This window comes from Natrix helvetica (genome assembly GCF_964273705.1).
Source record: "Natrix helvetica genome assembly, chromosome: 2".
NCBI lineage: Eukaryota > Metazoa > Chordata > Lepidosauria > Squamata > Natricidae > Natrix > Natrix helvetica.
The window spans coordinates 228,711,990-228,735,065 of record NC_138552.1 but is presented as its reverse complement, the minus strand read 5'-3'; the positions used below and the strand labels follow the sequence as shown (position 1 = coordinate 228,735,065).

The 23,076-nt window shown below is 38.8% G+C and overlaps 1 protein-coding gene across 2 annotated transcripts in view; it reads right to left on the bottom strand.

Moving 5' to 3' along the window:
• Positions 1–2,029: 2,029 nt before the first annotated feature.
• Positions 2,030–23,076, bottom strand: part of LTBP1 (latent transforming growth factor beta binding protein 1) — a 231,828-nt gene continuing 210,781 nt past the window's right edge. For both annotated transcript variants that reach the window (XM_081940927.1, XM_081940928.1), the window contains 3 exons: positions 10,588–10,710; positions 6,921–7,070; positions 2,030–3,016 (listed from right to left, as the gene is read on the bottom strand). In XM_081940927.1, the coding sequence (XP_081797053.1) occupies positions 2,847–3,016; positions 6,921–7,070; positions 10,588–10,710 (443 nt within the window). In that variant the 3' untranslated portion in view covers positions 2,030–2,846. The remainder of the gene's footprint in view (positions 3,017–6,920; positions 7,071–10,587; positions 10,711–23,076) is intronic.

Below are 23,076 nucleotides of genomic sequence, written 5' to 3'. Positions count from 1 at the left end.
CCACAACCTTTAATATTGACCCAAATGCATTCAAGATAGTTCTCATTATTGTTGTGCTCTATTTCTGTAGAGACGTAGTTATTTCTTATATATAGTGCAACTCCACCTCCTCTTTTATTTGGTCTATTTCTTTTAAATAATTTAAATCCTTCTAGCTGTATGTTCCATTTGTCAGTTTCATCATATCATATCAATCTATCCATTTCTGAATTTCAGTACAAATTAATGGATGTTTCCTATCTTACAGGATTGGGATACATGCTCAGCATTACCCAGCCTGCAACATTATGAAGCCAGTTCTTTGTTCACTTCCAGTATTATGTTTTCATGTCTTTCTGTCTGTCTAGCATCTGTTGCTTTCTATTCTAGCTTAGTGTGAAAAATTGGAGGTCTGAGCAGAAGAAACATTTATGAATACTCTGGCCAGTTTTGCACAGATGAAGGGCTTACAGAAGAACAGTAGAAACTTGTTATCCATTGTTGCATTACCCCACCACCAAGACAATACTGTAAAGATCTAACATAGAACAATGTCCTTTTTGTATGCGGCCTTCCATCTGCTGATTGGATTTTTTGTTTATTATTCTCAACAAATGTAACAACCAATTCCCCATTCATGGAGTAGTGTGAAAAGAAAGATCAAAGCACTGCAACTAAAGAATCTGACTTCAATTGAAGTCACATCAATGTTTCTAAACTGACTGGTACTTGATATTTTGATTGAAGAAAGAAATCTTTTTCAAATATTTAAATACAGAACAATTTTCTAGACCTTGCTGCAGACAGATATATATCTGGCATAACTCCTTTCTGTCTCGACTTCTCTCTACTTCAAGGGCAAAAGAGATTTAAATGCTAGATGTTTTTATGGAATTGAAGCTGCAACTGTAAGCGTTCCTGTTTGAAAAATGTCTCATCAGTTATGCATTCAAATTTGCTCATCTGGAAGTGAGCAATTTAAAAATGAATAGAATTTATTCTGAAATAAGTGGAACATCCACTTAGGGCAGAAAAACTTAGTTTTCTCTTTGACAAACGGACTTATTTTTTTAATAAACTATCTGGGATCTGTATTCTTACGTTTTTCAAATTGGATAGTCTTTCTCAATCTGCTGCTTTGGGAAATGGGGTACTTTTAAAAATCTACCTAGGTCTGAAGATGAGCTGTTCATGGAGTGGATGAATTCACTTTTTTAATACATTGTGTGAATTCAGCCTTTGTAGCTTACTTATAAACTGATGTTTGTGGTTTAGTAATCGATGCACCTAATTGTGGCTCACCTGGCAATCACGCTTGAACCAAAGGTTTAAGTGTTTTCCAGTGAGACAGATCTATCAGGGCAACCTGGTCTACCCAAATATGGGATGGAACATTCTGTTTACGCCTTTCAGGCCCAATCCAGGAGCCTTCGCAGGCAGTCGCTTTTACAACAAACTATTTTTGTATTAAATTTATATTTACCAACATAAAAATAAAGGGAGGCTAGTATAGATATATTTCAAGCTATTTAGCTCTTGTCAGCTAGCCAAGTAGCCCGGGTTTGAATCCCAGAAGGGTATGGCTAGCTGAAAAGAGCTAAATAGCTTGAAATATATCTCTACTAGTCTCCCTTTATTTCTTTGATGGTAAATATAAATGTAACACAAAGCAAGGTTTACTATTTTTTATCTCAGGGATAGTTTGCTTTTTACTTGCTGAATATTAGGATTATTCTAATAATGAATGAGTGATCCAATTCAATGCCCAATTGTATATTCTGAAATTGTGCATGAAACAACTCACCATATGCTAAGGTCTGCAAACTGCCCAATTTTCTGCGTAGTGAATGAATCGGATTTCTTTTGAAAAACAGCTGCAGCCCAACTTCCCATACAAATAAATTGACAAGAGATTAAATCTGCCATGATCATGAAAGCCAAACCCTACAAACACAAGGTAGTGAACTCAAAAAATTATTGACACTTATTATGTCACATTAATTACAATAAAAATTAAGGGAATAAAAGGACATTTAGAAACAGGGGACACTTTTTTCCTTAAAAAACAGATTTTATTGAGCTTTAATATGTTAGGGTAACCAACGCAAGATTTGTGTTCAATTTATATATTACAATACAAACAGGAACTCCTCTAGCAGCTTTGAAACTTGGCAAGTCTGGCTGTAATGCATGGTAAGTGCAGTAAAAGGGCGTGTGAAGTACAAAAGGAATACAAAAGACTTCTCTCCATGGACTGTACATTCTTTTAAAGAACAGTGCCTGCTCCACAGGGCAGTCATTTAGCAATTTTAAAAAGTCACTGGCCAATGTTCCAGACAAAGACGAACATTACTTCGTTTGTGTTTGGAAAATTGCTTAATCTCTTGCCATAGCTGGATCAAGGGGGGGGGGAAGCTTTGAAAGGAACATTAGGTAAAGATTTGCTAAATAAAAAAGGACTATAACATATTTTCACAACTAATTATATATACCAAATGAATCAAGCAATAGTAAAAAAAAAAAATCAACCCTCCCCAAACAAAATAGAAACAAAACCCCAAACCCCTCTGTTCAAAATAACAGCATTTATTGCTTATTCCCATGAATTTCATTTATGAACACATAGTATATTTAATTACTTCTTCCACACAGGGAAATGTGTCCATTTGGTCTGCTGCTTTAGTGAAGATGATATATATTAAATCATCACCGTTCACTTTTAAGAAGATATTTTATTGCTTGTTTTTCATATATAGCCAACCTCTGGATTAGGCACAACCTTAACACAAGTTAAATATGCTTTTCTCTCTGTTGCCTTTTGTTTATGCAGTGCAGAGTATACGGACTTAAAATCACAGGGCAGGTGCTCACTCCAGGTCACTTTCTGGGTCTGAGTTCAAGGGTGTGCAGTAGTTTGGCCTGTTCGAAGGGATGAAGCCCGGAAGACACACACACTTATAAGATCCTTCGGTATTGATGCATTTGGCGTTCTTACACAGAGACATCCTATTATTCAGTTCATTGCATTCATTCACATCTGGAAGAAAATGTGAATTGGATCAGGTTTAACCTTATGTGTTCAACCAGAGGATAGGTACAAGAGGGGAAAAATGATTGAGCAAATAAAAATAATCTAACTAAATCATCACAATCTATCTACCTACAAATTATGTATACATTTATAGTAAATACTACTGGTGGCAGGAAAAATACTACTGAATAAAGGGATATCCCAACCACCCTTACAATACAATACAATACAATAGCAGAGTTGGAAGGGACCTTGGAGGTCTTCTAGTCCAACCCCCTGCCTAGGCAGGAAACCCTATACCGTTTCAGACAAATGGCTATCCAACATCTTCTTAAAGACTTCCAGTGTCCTTTGTTGTGTACCAAGCCAGTCCACCAGTAGGTGGCGCTGCGTAGACCTTCCTTCATTGGCCCATACATCCGGCGGGAGAATCCGGGTTACCCTATTGGTTCCCCGACTGACGGCGTTTGTATAAATTGCTGTCAGCCGGAGATTGTGTATCTCGGTTTTAGTCAGTCACTGTTGCTTTTAAATAAAGATTAACGCCCAGCAGCCTTCTTGTACTTCTTTGCCTTGGAACACAAAATCCTTAATGTATGCTGGTTGAGTCTCTAACAGATACTGATGGCATGGAAATTTAATACATATATGCTTGGCATCCAAATGCACAGCAACACCCGGAAGGCATGAAGGCATAATAGGGTATGCTTTGGGTTCCTTAAATTAGGAATGCCACTTTATGGGACCCAGGAAGCATGCCTTTGGAATACTTGACCACTGGAGAGTAGATTAATCCCAACCTATTGGCTTTTTGAGAAGACCTGGTTGTCTGCAACCACATGGGGTTGGAAGTTAGCAATCCTCAGGTTTTTGTTTTGCTTTGAGATGTATTTCTCAACTGCAATTCTTATTTTTTTTTGTAAATTAATGTTACATTTATAATTATTTCTATTGTTGTTTTAATTTTAAATTCTGTTTGCTGTCGAGAATTGCTTTGGCAAAAGGGCAGGCACACAATGGAAAATACACCCGGCAGTTTGCATAGTGCATTCAGAGATACTGTGGGTAGCACATTGCTTTCAATGTGTATTCTACATTGGAGGAGGAGCTGACATCGCAACGACATGGCATGTAATCTTGGAGCGCCAAGATCGCAGTCAATACTTTTGCCGCTGGACAGTTCTTTTGGACCTAAACCATCCCGAAGAGACGGTGATAGGGAAGAGTACGTCCTGATGATCTCAAGGATACCCCAAAGTCCCTGATTGATCCAGGAGAATCTCTTTTTGCCGGTGACAGAAGTGCAGCCATTGAAGCTGCTGAAGTTGGGACAGCTCCGGAATGGGAGGAAAAAGGAAAGGGAAAGTGTGTCCATCTGGTGTGGAAATCTTATTATTATAAAAGAGACTACTCCCCCCCCAAAATTAAAGCAAAATTAAATTTGAAAACAGAAGAGAACAAGCGGCGAAATTAAGCTACATTAGACAGTGTGTTATTCTGTTTTTTTGAATTTTCTTTTACAGATGGAACTTTTGCAAATGTTTCCTATTCTTTAAATTGAACGGGTTAATTTTTCTTCTACTACTTTTTATATTCTTTTTTTAATACCTATGGATTAAAATCTTTTTCCTTATTTTCATAATGTGGATTGGATGTTTTTTTTTTCTTTTGCTCCATTTAAGAATTTTGTTTTTTTTAAGCCTGGAATATAAAGATGATATAAAAGGAATAGAAAGCGGGCTGTAATAACAGAGGGTAAGGAAGTAACACTGCCACTTGGAGGCTGGAGGCTTGGAAAGCTTGGAAATATTGTCTATTCTTTTTCCTCTTTGATCATTTCATTTTGCATTTCAAGGTTCCTCAGCTTGTTTACAGAGAGTGATAGTGAGAAGGGCATGGGTTGTTTCTACTGGTGCTTCTCGGGAGCTTCATTGGCAGCTGGAATGGAGTGAAAACAAAGCCTTGTCTTGAAAGATTATAAATGAACTTGTTTTAAATTTAATAAAAAGTTTTGAATGCCAGAGTGGCAGTGTTTACAAGTTGGAAGAATGGCGCAACATGAAAAAGAAACTTTAACATTGAAAAAGATTATGTTTGAAATTCAAAAATTATTAGAAGTAACAGAGAGAATTGAGAAGAGATCGGGGAACATAGATTTTAGAACAGCAAAATTTGATGGAAAAATTGAGGATATTCATCAAATGAAGAAAGTGGAGGTCAGAGTTCTAAAAACTGAAGGAAAAAATAAACAAAGAGACAAGAAAATTCTTGATATTGACAGTGAACTGAGCGTGGTTGGAAATGGAAAGAGTGGAATATGGAAAGGGGAGATAGATGGACTGGAGCTCTACCCAGATCTCAAAGTATAGAAGAAGAAAAGAGAGAAGAATTGATGGAACTAAGGAGAGAAATTTTGTCAGAAGCACTAGTGATAACCAAAGATAAGCTGAGCGAAGAAGCAGATGTAGGGTTTCAAGCTTCTGCAAGACATGCAATAAGCAATAGGTTGCGAAGAGAAGTCCATACAAAACTTACTAAGGAAATAACCAGAATACTAAGGCCACAAATGGCAAGAGACATAAGACTGCACTATTCCTGGAAAGACATAGGTTGATGTAATGAAAACTTATAATAAAAAAATTAAGTATCATGTATAAAATGAAGTGATAACTATTTATATAGTTAAATAATTGATTGATAATGATAATAATGCATATATATATATTTGATAAGAGGAAATTTGATATAAATCGCAAATGGTGATTACGAAAGGAAGTTTAGACACTCTGTTATTAAATATAACCAATTTTTAATTAGAACATGTTATAAAGATGTAATATCATTAAGTCAAATTTAGTTAAATTTAGAGCATTATGTATAAAATGAAGTATAATGGATACAGTTAAATAATTGATTGATAATGATAATGCACACACACACACACATATTGGTTTGATAAGAGGAAATTTGATATAAATTGCAAATGGTGACTATGAAAGGAGGTTTAGAAACTCTGTTATTAAATATAACCAATTTTTATATAGAACATGTTATAAAGATGTAATGTTACTGGATGATATTGGGAAGAGCTAATGGAATGCCATTATGTGGTCTTGCTTTAATTTTATATAAAAGGACGTAAAAACAATTATAGTCAAATGAAGATTGAGGTATGATGATAGTAATATATATAAATATACTTGATGTAAAATATATGATTTGATATGAATTGTAGGTGATGACTGTGGAAGGGATGCACAGAAGTTTTTGTAACCAATCGACACACTTTCTACAATTTGTAATGGAAGATGATTTTGTGGGGGGGGTTTGTGTGTGTTTTGTCTGTTTGTGTTTATTCAAAAAAAAATTATTAAAAAAAAGTGTATTCTACATTGCATGCCTGCTTGCTCTCTCGTAATCCCTTCCTTTCCAATCTCTCTGCTCTGCAAGGATTAAAAAAAAATCAGGTCAAGAGTAGGACAACATATGACTGTAATGGTGACCATGTGACTAAAGGACACTGCAAAGATTGTAAATGAAGGTCTTAGTTATAAAGTTATTTTTTCACCATTGACATAAGTTCAAACGGTCACTGAATAAAGAGTCATAAAGTGATGACTATCTGTAAATATTTGGGTTAACTTTTTTTCCCTCCCGGCCAGAGTTATATGGAATTAAACAAAATATAAATAAAATAAAACTGTTGTAAAACTGAAGATGTCAGAACCAGGTACCCTTGGAAAGGGATAAGCTATTTTTTTCTTAGACAATTCTTGTACTACCTGTTGTTTGCAGTGTGATATCTCTCTGGGCCATCTGACACTCACTCTGAAAGATATTAGTGCAATTTTTTTTTATCTTTGAAGATTATGGGAATTGTCTGGGTATAAACAGTGCAATACATTCTTACCAACACATGTCATTTTGGTCATGTCCAAATGGTAGCCATCAAAACAGTCACAAGTATATCCTTCCTGCACCCTGACACAACGTCCATTTTCACATCCATTCAGAATTCCACATTCTTCAGCTTGTAATTCCTCAAAGCTATTCAGGAAACCTGGATTTAAAAAAGAAAGAATTATGGATGTAAACACACAAATTAGTACTCGTGCTCATTCAAAAAACTAAGTGCTTCTCTAGCACAAAGTCAGAAGTTACAAAGTTGGGTTTGCAAGATTGATTTTAGCCTTTTCGTGTAGACCGGACAGGAAACACAAATATAAATAAACTAATTCTACTTTACTGTAAAGCTACGTTTGCAAGTCTAAAGACACAATTCTCCCCCAACACCTTTATAGACTAAGAATTAAGGAATACTCCCTTCTGAGTCTCTTGCTTCTCCTGTGGGCTCTGTTGTCTCTTATCTGATTATTCCTTAGGCAGCATCTTTTTCCCAAGATCTCCAAAGATCTTTATTACAACCATATATTAGAGACACTGACTGGACTGGAGGTTAGTGATGAAAGGACAAACAAAGCAGGGGAAATGCATTAACTTAGCTTATAATAAGTAGGAAAAAACCAGCATCAATTGATAGATAGCCTTGTTACTTGCAATATAGGCAAGACCATTTTTGCTGGCATACTTTTTTGCCGGTTCAAGATTGGCAGATGGCATTTTAATTCAGCTATGAGGAAGGACCCTGATTTTTTTCAGAAGCAATAGCATAACTGAAGAGAACGGTAGATGGCAGCCAAGCACAAGCTAAAAGTACTTTGGGGGGGGGGGACCTGAGCACTAAGAGCTTTGTAAAATTTGATTGGTCGAAGAAGGAACAATTCCATGAGGTCATTTTTGAAGAGTACTCTCTGAATAGGGGTGATTTCTAAGCATGGCGGTGGGGGGGCACCACTCCTTTGTTTGCTGGATGGGAGGGGAACAGCAACTGGAATTTTAAATAATAAGCCTTATTTAAAAAAAAAGTTACCACAGCTGGTTAAGATATACAAAATCATTTTGATAATATGCAGCTGATTACTAAGATAAACATACGCATGGAAATTATAATGAGTTTCTATACTACAGGATTCTACAGGAGGACAATATACGTAAGATTGTATTTATTCTGCTAACTATGCATGAATTAATGGTCCTTATATTTCCCTGGCAGCAAATTGTAGCAATTATAGTATAGGATTTTTTAAAACATCGGTGAATGATGTCGACTGAAAGAAATGTAACTCTAATTGTTGTAGGATGTAGAACTTATTGAAAAGTGAATGATTGCCCATTCAGTCTGTGAAAGTAAATTGAGGGTTGTTTAGGATGACAGTGATGAAAGGCAGGAGTAGCCAGGAACAAAGGTGCTACTGTAAGTCTCTTTACATATAGAATAATCCAAAGACCTTAGCAAATAATGATATATAACAGAACAACAGGATAACAGCGTTGGAAGAGACCTTGGAGGTCTTCTAGTCCAATCCCCTGCTCAAGCAGGGGAATTTATACCATTGCAGACAAATGGCTGTCCTGTCTCCCCTTCAAAGCCTCTAGTGATGAAGCTCCCACAACTTCTGAAGGCAAGCTGTTCCATTGGTTCATTGTTCTCACTGTCAGGAAGTTTCTCCTTAATTCCAGGTTGCTTCTCCTTGATTAATTTCCATCCATTGCTTCTGTCTTGCATATAGCATGGTGATTCCCACCCCCTCTCCACAAATGCTCATAGAACAGCCTCCCACCCACGAAATATTAAACAAGAGATGCCCTTCAGGAAATCTTCAGGAAAATTCTACAGAACATCCAAGTTATATATTCTACTGTTTTCAGGTTTAAAGTTCCAAAACTGATAACATAAGGTAACATGAAATAACAGCATTTGTGCAAGACAAAAACTGCAGTGCAGTTACCAGTCCCGGATAGAATGGCATTTTAGAAAGGTATCATCTTTTCTGACACAAGAAAATCAAGAGAAATTCCCCTACACGGACATTATGTTGTTGGCTCCTGTCAAAATGAAAACATTGGATATTACTACATTCCATGGCCAGTAATTCAACAGGTTAATTGTGCTTTGAGATGAAAAGGCTACTCCTAAGGATGCTGCTTGTAAGTGAGAGATAATTTGTTCTTTTACAGTTTCCGCAGCTCTTGTAGAGTATATATGGTAGCTAGATAGATAATACTTCTTGGGCCAAATGTTTAAAAATGTTAATGTAATTTCTGTGCTATCCCCACCCATCACTGCCAGGGATAGTCTATCAGACCAGGATACGGAAGCCATGTGTAAGAAATATAGTGGAAAATGTGGTCAATTTTGATGAGATTTTTTAAAATACAAATTGTTCATCGTAACTGGATGCCAATGCCAATATTGTACATCCTGTCTCCTAAACTTGTTGTTTTATTATTATCCCATTCTTCTCTTTCTATGTTTGAGCAGAGGCCAACTGTGATTTGGGTGCTTTTCTCATATGATATTTCAGTTTACTGGCCGCAGACAACTATTCTCTGGCTGAAATCTAGCAAATTTGGTTTGCTAGAGTCTGTTTTATTATATTGCATTAGACGGTATTGCTTTATGCAGTGGCCCATCCTGAATTTTATTTTAAAAGTTGAAGAGGTAAATTTGAGTGTGAGGAAGTGTTTAAGACTGGCCCTGGGGGGGTAGGGGGGGCAGATTCAGCAGAAACTCATTGAGTAACCTTAGGCTAGTCTTCCATGTTAGCCCAACATTCATCAGAATGGTTTTTATGGGGATCAAAGGGAGGAGGGACTATTATTTATCCTGCTTCAAACGAAAGGCAGGATGTAAATCTAACAAATAAATAGGTAAGTAGTTGTCAAGTTATCAACCACTGTAAAGTTAGCCCCTCAAGAATATGTCCTTTTAACTCTGAAAATAGTTCAGTTATTGCTATAGAATCTCCAAGGCGTAACCATAGCCCAGGGGTGTCCAAACTTGGGAACTTTAAGACTTGTGGACTTCAACTCCCAGAATTCCCTAGCCAGCATGGCTGGCTGGGGAATTCTGGGAGTTGAAGTCCACAAGTCTTAAAGTTCCCAAGTTTGGACACCCCTGCCATAGCCTAAAGGAAATCTGGCAAGGTTTCTAAGCCTTTTATTTCACACCTGTGTACTAGACCAAGTATTAAATTTGAATTAATGGCATTGAAAAAGTCTGCACTTGTATAGTACACTAGAAAGCATGTTTCTTTACAACAGCTAACACTGTCTGTTCCAAAGAGACAGTTGTCTGACAATAAGAACACTGAATATTCATTTAAATTTAAGTGCTTGGATTGTCACACTTACCTGCTTACTTCACTTTATTGAAATAAAAACGTGTCATAGTTTGAACCCATTCATAACTCCTAATGCAGGGGTGTCCAAACTTGGCAACTTTAAGACTTGTGGACTTCAACTCCCAGAATTCCCCAGCCAGGGGAATTCTGGGAGTTGAAGTCCACAAGTCTTAAAGTTGCCAAGTTTGGACACCCCTGTCCTAATGAATACTTTTCAAAAAAAATATTACCCACAATAAACATAGAAAACATGCAACTCTTTGAATATTCTGAACTCTAAAAATAAATAAATAAGTTATATATTCTTAGACTTAAGGAGTAAAGGAGGCTTACGGTCTTCTATGAAATATGGATCGGTTTCCGAAGTGTAATGTTCCTGTTCAAAGTCAACTAAAGCATCTTGTCCATATGGCCGGGATCCAGGAACAGGAATGTTGCACAGCTGGGCATAGTCCTCTGGAAAGAAACACATAAGAATAAAATGAACAGGTAGTCCTCGACTTACAACAGTTCATTTAGTGACTGTTCAAAGTTACAATGGCACTGAAAAAAGTGACTGATGGCCATTTTTCACACTTATGACCATTGCATCATTCCCATAGTCACGTGATTTACATTTGGATGCTTGACAACTAATTCATATTTATGACCATTGCATCATACCCATAGTCACGTGATTTACATTTGGATGCTTGACAACTGATTCATATTTATGACCATTGCATCATTCCCATAGTCACGTGATTTACATTTGGATGCTTGACAACTGATTCATATTTATGACCATTGCATCATTCCCATAGTCACGTGATTTACATTTGGATGCTTGACAACTGATTCATATTTATGACTATTGCAATGTTCTGGAGTCATGTGATCGCCTTTTGTGACCTTTTGAGAGGCAAAATCAATGGGGAGACCAGAGTCACTTAACAACTTGGTTATTATTTAATAACTGCAGAGATTCACTTAACAAATATGACAAGAAAATGGGGCAAAACAACAAATCCTTCATTTAGCGACATAAATTTGGGGCTCAATTGTGATCATTAGCCGAGGACTACTGTATTTTGAACACAATTGATCCTATTCTCAATGTTGCTTTCTTTTTTTTAAGATTAAAGTTGCTTAAAAACATCACTGCCATGCCCCAATTTTACTGAACTTGAGCAATTCTGTTTTTCATTTGCTTCAAAATCACACAGAACCATTCCATGTGAATGTTTAAAGCCAATTAAATTGTGCTATTTTAAATTGGGAGAGACATAGAGTAAAAGCTTGAATGTTTGGCTAGAAGTTTCTCATGTTGTTGCTTAATAAAAAATATTACATGCAGAATACGGTAATTTTTGCTTCACTAGATAATGGGAAGAAGGGTTGAGCAAATCAAACTTTCATTATTTTTGTCAGGCAACTCCCTTTTATTAAAAATATAATATATTGTGAAGTGAAGCCACAAATCTAATCCTTACCAGTATCAAGGAAATACCTTGTGGCTTTTTTTACTTCTGTAGTAAAGGAAAAACTGCAGCAGGCTTAAGGCTGAACTGACAAACACTCCCTCACTGAAATCTTGTTTTTAATATCAACTACAAAGTGGTGGCTCAGTGGCTAAGACGCTGTGCTTGTTGATCGCTAGCACTTAATGGAGTGAGCTCCCATTACTTGTCCTAGCTTCTGCCAACCTAGCAGTTCGAAAGCATATAAAAAATGCAAGTAGAAAAACAGGGACCACTTTAGTGGGAAGGTAATAGCATTCCGTGTGCCTTCGGTGTTTAGTCATGCCAGCCACATGACCACAGTGATGTCTTCGGACGGCGCTGGCTCTTTGGTTTAGAAACGGAGATGATCCCTTAGTGTCAGAAAAGACTCGCACGGAACCTTTCCCTTACAAAGCCTTAGGCATGCCACCATTTCACAACTTCAACCTTCTATCCGTAATGAGGATGGAGTAGTATTGATCTACAAGGATATGGTGTAAACACTAAGATTAATATGCTCCAGCTACTTGCGGCAGTTCAAAACCAAAAAGCAAGATTCTCACGGAATTTGAGTAAGCAGGCTTATTGCAAGAGAAAAGGGAGTTAGGTTACACCAGCATGTCTCGCTCTGGATATCAATATCTCGGCTGCCATTAAGAGAAACAAAATTTCAGTTGCCAAGCAACGCAATTCTTAAGTAGTTTTGGCCCATGTTATGACATATTTTTGCCAGAGTTGTTAAGTGAATCTCTGCATTGTTAAATGAATCGTATGATTGTTAAGAGAGCTAGATTCCCTCAATTACTTCGCTTGTCAGCCTGGGAAGGCTACAAAGGGTGATTGCGTGACCCTGGGACACTGTCCGAACTTCGATTATGTGGCCATGGAGATGCTGCAACATGTGAAAAACGCCACAAGTCACTTTTTTCAGTGCTGCTGTAACTCTGAATGGCCACTAACAGAATGTTTCTAAGTCAAAGGCTACCTCTATACTCTCTATCTCCCTTTACAAATTTGACTTACTTCTTTTTAGTTCTTACTGGTTTGCGACATCCCGCCCCACTTCCCTCACCCCAAATTGTTGGTATATCTGACAATAGCCTCTGATTTTTATGCAACTATAAACATAGATTGCTGATTCAAATTAGTGACAAACTATGGTTTGCAAAAGACTAAAAAGAAACGAATTAAGCAGACTATAAAAAAGGAAATGACTTCGTTATGAATGAAACAGCCCAGTATATTAGAAACATTGTTTACTAGGAAAGAAAAAGATCTTGATGGATGTTTCTATGTACCATTAAAAACAAAACTGAGTGATTATCCAGCCAAATATTTTATCAATACAACACAGTTTTGTATGGAATACTTTACCAAGGGAATTACATACATTTAAAAAGAAACTTCAGCATAGAACAGCCAGTATAAAGGAAAGCTGGAATGAAACAATCTGAATGAAAGCCAAGAACAAGCTCATTTTGTCATTTTGGGATCAAAAGCAGAGAAATACATTGGTACTTTCCTAATCATGCATGGTTTTCAGTAAAACAACTTTTGCTCCAAATACTTTTCTGTTTGCACAACTGGCTTTTGTGTTTCTCAGGGCTGGACATTTATAATGATTGATTTTGCTGTTTTTGTCTCTTACTAACTTAAAGAACATCACTTGTAGCAATATAAGCAATGAACTATTCCAATAAAATAAACTGAGTATAAATATTTCCACAATAATTGAAGTGGATATAACTTTTTGAAGCTTTCCCTTCTATGTGGACTAGCCTAGATTATCTAACCTGGATGACAAAGAATCTGATTTATAAGAATTATGAAACAGGAGATGTTGGGGGAGAAATATCTGATGTTAAAATATCACAATAAAAATAAAAAATGTAAGCATGTAAAATGTAAGATCATGTGATTCACTTAATAATCATATGATTTACTTAACAACCATAGTTATTTGCTGAATGATGTGATCAAAAAAGCTGTAAAATTTGATCTAGCTACTGTATGTGATGACTTGCTTAACAACTGCATCATTTACAGAAATTTTAATCCCAACTTTGGTTGTAAATCAGTGACTACCCATGTAGACTAATAATCTGATCTGGCAGTTGTCTGCAATTATGTGTTGAGTTTGTATTGTTGACCTGTTTCCTGCAGAATCTCTTAGGCTGTTGCCTGATTTTCTTCTCAACAATCTTCCATCCATTGCAAGCTTGGAGGCTGAATTAAAATTGTCCAGAATTTTTTGGTCCAGTGATAGTTTGTGGATGGGGTACACTAACATCTACTTTAAGGCTAGAGGGATGACTCCTTCCTCAGACAAGCTGATGCTATTATATGGAGCCAACCACATATCACTTCTTGCACAGTTCCAGGAGGGACATGGAGCTGCTCTTCAGGTATATAGGGACCAGTGGTGGGATACGACCGGTACACCCCGGTATGGGCGTACCCGTGAGTGCCGGGAGCACCAGGTACTGTTCTGGTATGGTGCTCCAGAAGGCCTACCCGCTCGCTCGCTCTCCTTACCGCTATTTGAACCGATCGGGGCTTTCGCGCACGGAGCGTACGGCACCTGTGCAATGCTCTGCTGAACAGGTGAGTATCGCGGGCAGTAAGTATGCATGCATGCGTGCGCTGTGCGCGTTCACGTGGTGGACACCAGGCCCCACTTCAGCGTACCGGTTGCAACAGGATCCTGAACCCATCACTGATACGGATCTTGCCTTTTCATCAGAAGTCACAGGCACTAACTCTCTTCAGGTAACCCCAGAAGACCAAGCCCCACACACCTCTATTGAACTTGCCCATATAGAATTCAATCTGAGTGTATATGAGTGATTTAATCCACCAGATAGGTAGAATATTCTTCTCAGCATCTCTGAAGTTATTCCTAAACATTCTACATGACTAATGGACAGCCATGGACAGATATAATAAGGGTAGAGAAACAGCTTTTTTTTCTGAAGCAAATCTATTTTATTTTTCTACTAGCTGTACCCTGCCAGCTTGCTGTGGCCCAGTCTGGTTAAATGGAAAAGAAAGAAAAGAGAAAGCACAAGTCCCCCGGCAGAGGTGGTCCCCGCATGGAAGTGAGCCATGGTGGCCCTGCAAGAACCGCCATGGAGGACGCTCCCACAGGCCCCGACCTGGCCGAGCTGAGGAGGAGGAGGAGGCCGCCGGCCCCGACCCGGCTTCCCTCAGCGGTGGCAGCGAGAGGAGGCGTCCGGCGTCCCCTGAGGAACAGGAGGAGGAAGGGGCCACCCCTGGCGATGCGGATGCGAGGCAGCCCCCGCTGGCCATGGCCCCATCCAGAGACACCGGCGCCGCTGCAGTTGCCACTTATTTGGTTGATTAATGCCATGTGAGTGATATCATTGAACCCTGTTGTGTAAAAATAATTTCAAGCATCTTTGATTTTTCTCTCTTAAGTGCCACCTGCTTGTTTCTTATTTTACTTAGTGACAAATGAATTCAGAGAAGGTACAAAAAAATGTCAAAACTCCCATGTACTTAGTGATATAGACAGTCCTTGCACTAATAATTATTGAGCCATTTTTTTCAAATATGCTGCAGCAAATGTGACTATTTTAGAAATAACATATCTTGATTGCTAAATGCACTAGATTTACGCTAACAAAATATGTGTTGTCCCTGAAAATAAATCTTTAAACTCTAGCTACAAATATTTTGTTGGGTTTTTTTGCAATCTGGTAGCCTTGTGCAAAGAAAAGCACAATTTATATTTTTAAACATTATTTATTTTACTCCAACAATTGCAATGTAACTTTCTTAACAAAGGAGCCAAGTAATTCTTCAACAGCATTTCCACAGCCAACATTTAATTGCAAATGTAATATGGCATAATAAAACATTTATTGAGCCAGTTACATCTATCATCCTGATCAAAGATTTTGGATCTCAAGTATTTATTTATTCAGCTGTGCTTATGTGGAATTGCATCATCTAGAACAAAAAACTATTAAGGTTTTTTTTTTCCTCTTTCACTGAAAAAAGCAAAGATGCTACATAGGTGATGGAATGTATTCTTTTACGTGATTATTTTTCAGAAGCACCTATTATTTTGGCCAGTCAGTCTATCGCTATATTGAATAGAAGGGCTTGTTTATTAGATATCTCTGCCAAGATTTTAGTAGGAGAGAGCACCCAGCTGACTCTGGAAACTAAGTAAAGCTGGTCCTGGTTAACAGGTGGTTGCCATGACTGGGCAGGGTCTTTGACCAGCTTTAGTTGATGTGCCAGCAGATGCCCTTCCTGGAACGTGATGCATGCCCTTAATCGTTTTGCATTAGCTATTGCAATTAGCTTTACATGGGACTTCCTTTGAAGTCTATCTAGCAATGTAATAGGAATTTCCTAGAATGTCTTTGATTCATTTGTAGTGAGTTAATTAAGATGGAGTCTGTTTGTAATGCTTTTTCCCAGATGAATCCCAACTTTGAATGAATTGCCTTTTAGATATAATTTGTCAACTGATTCGCCCCCAGCTTTCCCACAATCTCTCACAAAAACTGACCCAACCAGTAGGTCAAGGCAGAAGGAATCTGTTCAAAATCCTACTCCAAATGAAATCAGCAAGCAAAGATAAAAGAAGGCATTGCTTCTTGGTTTAGGCTGTAGAACACAAATCTTCCTGAGATTAATCTGACACTCTCCTTGACAATTTTCCACACTATCTTAAAGACTGAACAGTTTTGTAGAGTTTTCAAGGAGGATAATGATGCATTTAGTCGGGCTGAGCTGATTTTAGTTAATATTTGCATTATATTTGTAAGTGTAGTGAGTGTTTGAAAGTCAGTTTATATAATATGAATAAATACATTTATCACAACTTCTTCAGTCTATCTATGTATTTGTATAAAACGACACAACCTGGGCAACTCTGGAGAGCAAACCAATCAAAATGGCAACCTCTTATTAGTTACAAACAAAAGAGCAATATTTGCAATTGTAACAGCAAACAAACAACCAATAAAAGTCCAGTTGTGTAATCCTTGTGTATCCAAAGGTCTCAAAAATACCATATTTTTTGGACTATAAGACACACCAGAGTACAAGACACACCAAGATTTCAAAGAGGATGTGTGTGTGTGTGTGTGTGTGTGTGTGTGAAAACGGGAGGCATGGGATGGGGTTTCGGGAGGCCAAAAATGCCCGTATTCGGTGTATAAGATGCACAGAGATTTTCACCCTCTTTTGGGGAGGAAAAAAGTGCATCTTATACTCTGAAAAGTACGGTAGTTTTGAGAGATTTTTTGAACTCAACAAAATTAGTGGCTAATTGCAGTTTCAGATGGATCATATTCCACAGAGCAGGGATTGCTACTAAAAACACCAATCTCCAACATCTCCTGATATCCAGAGTGAATTCTTTTTCAATGTTCAGAGAAATTGAACTGAACTTGGCAAGGATATCCCCAGTGCAGCCATGCCATATACTAGGATATATACTGTAGCTAAATACCAGCTCTCTGAATTGAATCAGAACCATAATGTCTGTATGAACAATTTAATATCAAATATATCTAACATAACACTTTTGAGAGTTGCTTAAAATTTCCATTCCCATTTAAAATATCCAGCAATTGTGGCATTTTATAGAATGACATTTTCCTGACTTTTGATATGTCTGGTATGAGGAAATGTAGTTTTAGCTTCAACCATAAACCAGAATTCTTCAGCCAAACATCTGACTGCAGTTATTTTCAGAAATCAATTAAAAATTCAACTTCCTTGCACTCGGTATTAAAAAACTGCAGAATTACAATTCTGTATTGATACTATTCCTCATCACAACTGAATTTAGTCGAGACTGGGCAAACAAGCTACAGTTCCCCACTGCCCCCCCCCTGTTTTGGTGTATTCATTGGACATCCCCATTTGTCACTCATTTTGGCACAAACTACTGAATGTTGAAGGTATATTGTTCTTTTGCAAAAAAAAATAGTCAAATTGTTAACCTTTCAATAGGGTAAATATTTTAATAGAAATAGCACTTAAACTTATATACTATTTCACAGTGCTCTACAGCTCCCTCTAAGCGGTTTACAGAGTTAGCATATTGCCCCCAACAATCTGGATCCTCATTTTACCAACTTCGGAAGGATGGAAGGCTGAGTCAACCTTGAGCCAGTGAGAATCGAACTGCAGGCAGCTGGCAGTCAGCACAAGTAGCTGCAGTACGCATTTTAACCTCTGTGTCACGACGGCTCATATTTTAAAAAGTTTTAAAATATAAAAAAAAACTGTTTTAAAAACGTACTTAAAAAAAAAAACTAAACAAGCTTCCCCTAGCTAAAAATTCTGGCTTGATCCTGTATCATCTAGTAACATGTTTTCCTAGCTTCCAAAGGTCAAAACAATAATATAAATTAAAGTGTACTAATGGGATAAAAAGATTTCCTGCTCTAGGCACAGTGAGTTTATGTACAATGCTGTACATTGCCAAAAACTAAATGTTCAGGGTATTCCTTATTTTGTCCAACTTAATTTAGACACTGTAATTATTAACTACAAGTCTAAAAGACTTCTTTTCCCTTAGTATGGTCTTCAGGTTCAAAGCATTGTCTCTCTATTGTTGGCGATGCTAAACCAAATAATCTGATGGTCCTTAAATGTCTTATTCCAGAGTCATGCTCTTAATCCAAATGAATTTTCTTCTTCTTTATGATTATGTCCGACGGTTATGTGGATAAAAGATAGATTTATGAACATTTACTGTATTTCTTGTGTAAGGAGCAACAGTCCAGAGTAATGTGGAAGAAATATGGCCAAGCAGTTTCCTGGGCTAAGGATGCAATAAGTAATTCATATTATGAATAACTGACTATTGTTAAACTTATGACAACGCTCCAAATCAAGCCACCTCAATTTGTGTAATGATATGATTAAGTCTGCTCAGGACATCTGTGATTTTAGCAGACATTGCTCATGCACTTCTAAGAATATATTGTGGCTGTATAGACTGGGAATAATGCTTTTGAAATATATAAAAAAATCTGAGGTTCTAAAGCAAGATTTATCCTGAACAGAACATTCTGCACTGTGGCAGAAGAGTTGCATTCTCAGAACTATTCTATGCTAAGTAAGTAGTTTCAGTGACGTGCGGTGACGTTTATGACTGGTGAGGCTGGTGACGTCATCAAACCACGTGGTTGCTCCGATCGCAGGGGCGCAGCCCAAACGGAGAAATTTCTTCAGCTCCAGCCTCAATCAGCGCAGCCGCGGTCCCCTTCATCTTGCCTCAGGAAGGAGGGGAATGGGACCACGTGTGCAGGGGAAGAGGATTGCGGCTCTGCTAATCTGAGGCTGTGCGCTGAGGAGCCGCCTGCACACGTGGTCCCATTCCCCTTGCAAGGATCCCGGGCTCGCCCAATGCAAAAAATGCCTGGGTACCGTGTTTCCCCGAAAATACAACCTGTCCTGCGCTCACTGACCTAGCGTTATCCCGAAAGCACCAAGTTACAGGAGCCGGGGGTGGGGGGAGCGCTCACGTTGCTTGCCGCCTTCGGTATACCGCTAGGTTGGGGAGTGGCGTTCTGTCCGGCCAGAGGGGAGAGTTGCCGGGAAACTCTCCAGCCGGGAAAAGCGCCATTCACTGACCTCAGCAGCAGCCCCGCAAATCCCCTCTCCAGCCGGGAAAAGCGCCATTCACTGACCTCAGCAGCCGCCCCGCAAATCCCCTCTCCAGCCGGGAAAAGCGCCATTCACTGACCTCAGCAGCCGCCCCGCAAATCCCCTCTCCAGACGGGAAAAGCGCCATTCATTGACCTCAGCAGCCGCCCCGCAAATCCCCTCTCCAGCCGGGAAAAGCGCCATTCACTGACCTCAGCAGCCGCCCCGCAAATCCCCTCTCCAGCCGGGAAAAGTGCCATTCACTGACCTCAGCAGCCGCCCCGCAAATCCCCTCTCCAGCCGGGAAAAGCGCCATTCACTGACCTCAGCAGCCGCCCCGCAAATCCCCTCTCCAGCCGGGAAAAGCGCCATTCACCAAGCCCTTGCGCAGCTGTCCCAGGCGACCGCTGCTGGCTGCTGCTGCCCGCCGCCGCCCCGCTCCGCGCATAACTTCCAAACTCCAAAACTTCCAGCATCGGCCGCTCTAGGAGTGCTCTCTATGGTGGGCCGGCTGCTGGACAGAGAGTTTTCCGGACAGTCTTCCAGCAGCCGGCCCACCATAGAGAGCACTCCTAGAGCGGGCGATGCTGGAAGTTTTGGAGTTTGGAAGTTATGCACGGAGTGGAGCGGCGGGCGGCGGCGGGCAGCAGCAGCCAGCGGCGGTCGCCTGGTAGAGCTGCGCAAGGGCTTGGTGAATGGCGCTTTTCCCGGCTGGAGAGGGGATTTGCCGGGCGGCTGCTCAGGTCAGTGAATGGCGCTTTTCCCGGCTAGAGAGGGGATTTTCCGGGTGGCTGCTCGTGAGCATAGTTACCTCATGGCTACTTCGCCCCTGAGGCTGTGCCCGGCTCTTCGGGAGCCAGTTCACAAGAGAGCAGCCGCCCGGCAACTCTCCCCTCTGGCCGGACAGAACGCCACTCCCCAACCTAGCGGTATATTGAAGGCGGCAAGCAACGTGAGCGCTCCCCCCACCCCCGGCTCCTGTAACTTGGTGCTTTCGGGATAACGCTAGGTCAGTGAGCGCAGGACAGGTTGTATTTTCGGGGAAACATGGTACCTAGGCATTTTTTGCATTGGGCGAGCCTGTGATCCTTGCAAGGGAAATGGGACCACGTGTGCAGGAGGCTCCTCAGCACACAGCCTCAGATTAGCAGAGCTGCGATCCCCTTCCCCTGCACACGTGGTCCCATTCCCCTCCTTCCTGAGGCAAGATGAAGGGGACCATGGCTGCGCTGATTGAGGCTGGAGCTGAGGAGCCTCCTGCACACGTGGTCCCATTCCCCTTGCAAGGATCCTGGGCTCGCCCGATGTAAAAAATGGCGAGATCGGCACACTTGGGGCTGCTGCTGAGATGTCCAGGGAGGCTAAACCAAGCCGCGCGCCTCTCCCAGCCACTTTCACGGCTTCCTGGAGTAATTCTTTTTTATTTTCATGACGAGAGTGGTGAGGCTCCGCCTCCCCTGCCTCCCCTGACTGCACGTCACTGAGTAGTTTACATCTTATGACTATTGAGGATAATTCATCAAGTCTTCATACAAGGGCCTTTACCATTTTCAAAACAGCTGGGTTTTAAGTACAGTAGTGCAAATTTTGTATGTTTTTATGTATGAGTGCGCCAAACTATTTCTAGAATAGACATGGGAAGATAGAATAGTATAGCATCAAGCTGATCTTGCACATAAACAAACTCAATTAACAAATCAGTTGGCAAGACCACACAACATCACTATTGTGGGGCTATATTCATTTTAACATGCCAGATGACCTAAATTACACATTCCAGTTACCCCCAGCAACTTTTACCAAAGGAAATATTTTGTGAACTTGAATTAGAAAGAAAACTGAAACTTAATCTTAAATATTTCTATAAATATTTTACCTTTATCCCTGGCATACAATGCCACTTGGAATGCGTATTAGTTAGCATCTTTTTATTTATTGTCAGGCACAAGCAATCTGGTCTACACGTGTAGCGTTCGAGCTAACTACGTTATTATGTTCTGCCCCTAATACAAGAATGTTCCCAGCCTAGCATCTCTCCCATGGGAACTATTAGATAAGGTTATAAGAAATTCAGGGAGGGCTGGTTCTGGCCCTTTTAAAATTGCACAGTGACTCTAGACTATTTTCGCACGTCATTCTTTCTTAGTGCCAGACTAGATGTTTCCCAACATCACCGTTCATAACAAAAATCTTGTTTTTTCCCACATCTAACCATCACCCACTATTTATTCGAACATATCTTTTCTTCCTAACGTGAAAAAAACACATCTTCCTTTGACCTTTCTATTGGTATTTATTTGCTTCCCAAATAAGTATATTTTAGCATATATTAACCAGCTTAATAATAGTTGATAATGTTTACATATACGGACTCTGAAGCATTATTCTCTGTTCAGATAACTCTTGGATTTTTAACTGCAAAGTTTCCTGGAAACATGTAAATGACATGTTTGACAGAAGAGATTTATTTGTAGATTATTTTACAAATGGAAAATTCCACTGATTCACTTCAACTGAGACAGGGCAACAAACCAAATACATTTCCAGATCACAATCTGATTTGTAATGTGCCATGGGCTTGCATGTTACTGGTATCATTTTCTGGCATCACTTCTTTTAAACTTCCTGTTTAGTAGCATTCCATACTAAAGCACTGATGTAATAAAAACCCATTAAAAATGCCGAATTCTGCTCTGTCTAATAAATTCAAATCTCTAAACTCTAATTTAGAGACAAAAGGCTAACTGTGGAGAACTGATGCATGGATAAAGGAAAGACAGGCAATGATAAAGGAAAAGTTCACACAAATGAGCATTATTTAGTATTTAACAATACTAAATAAGTATTGTTAAAGTATTTAAGTATTATTTAGCTTAAAAATAATTTATTAACTTAGTAAAATAATTTACTAATTATTTTAAAGCTTTAACTCAAAGCATAGTTTAAAACACTGTGAGAGTTAAGTAAAATGAACACAAAGGTTTAATACAATTCTAAAAACAAAAGAAGTTTTAATAGTTTTTTATTATTAAATGCGTGCTGTTCAAAGCCCCTATTTTCTTTTATATGCAAAATTTGCATTTCTAAATATGAAAACAGATAATGCTGTTTTGTAACAACACTAAGAATGTTTTGGGTAATTTCAGAAATATATTGCTTAAAATTGAGTATCATCTATATATATCATCTATATAACCTGTTTCCCTGTTTCCATAATCATATGTTTAAAGTATCATGGAAGAGTGAGGTTCTAGTAGTAAACCAAGTCTAATCAATATAGTGTATAAATCTAAAATTAAATTAGAGAGTAACTGCAATTTCTCTATACAGGAACTGAGCATATGATCTACCAGTTGAAAACTTTTAAAATTATTTTTGAACCAAGATTATTACTTTAAATATTTGAACTTAAAAATTGGGAACTTTGTTATTTCAGGCACTATTCATCATTATTTTGTCTTGGGGAAAGTTTATATTCCAAAGCTTTTTTACTAAGATCAAGTAATAAAGGAACAAATTGCTTTGTATCAACTTTGTATCAACTTCATCATTTAAAATTTGAATAAATTTCTTCTCTCCAAATTTAAATTAAAAAGTAAAAGTAAGATTGTTACTACAGTATAAGAGGCAATATTTTTCCATATATGCTATAATCGATCCTATTTCTTCTTAATGCTAACCATCAAACCTTGTTAAATGA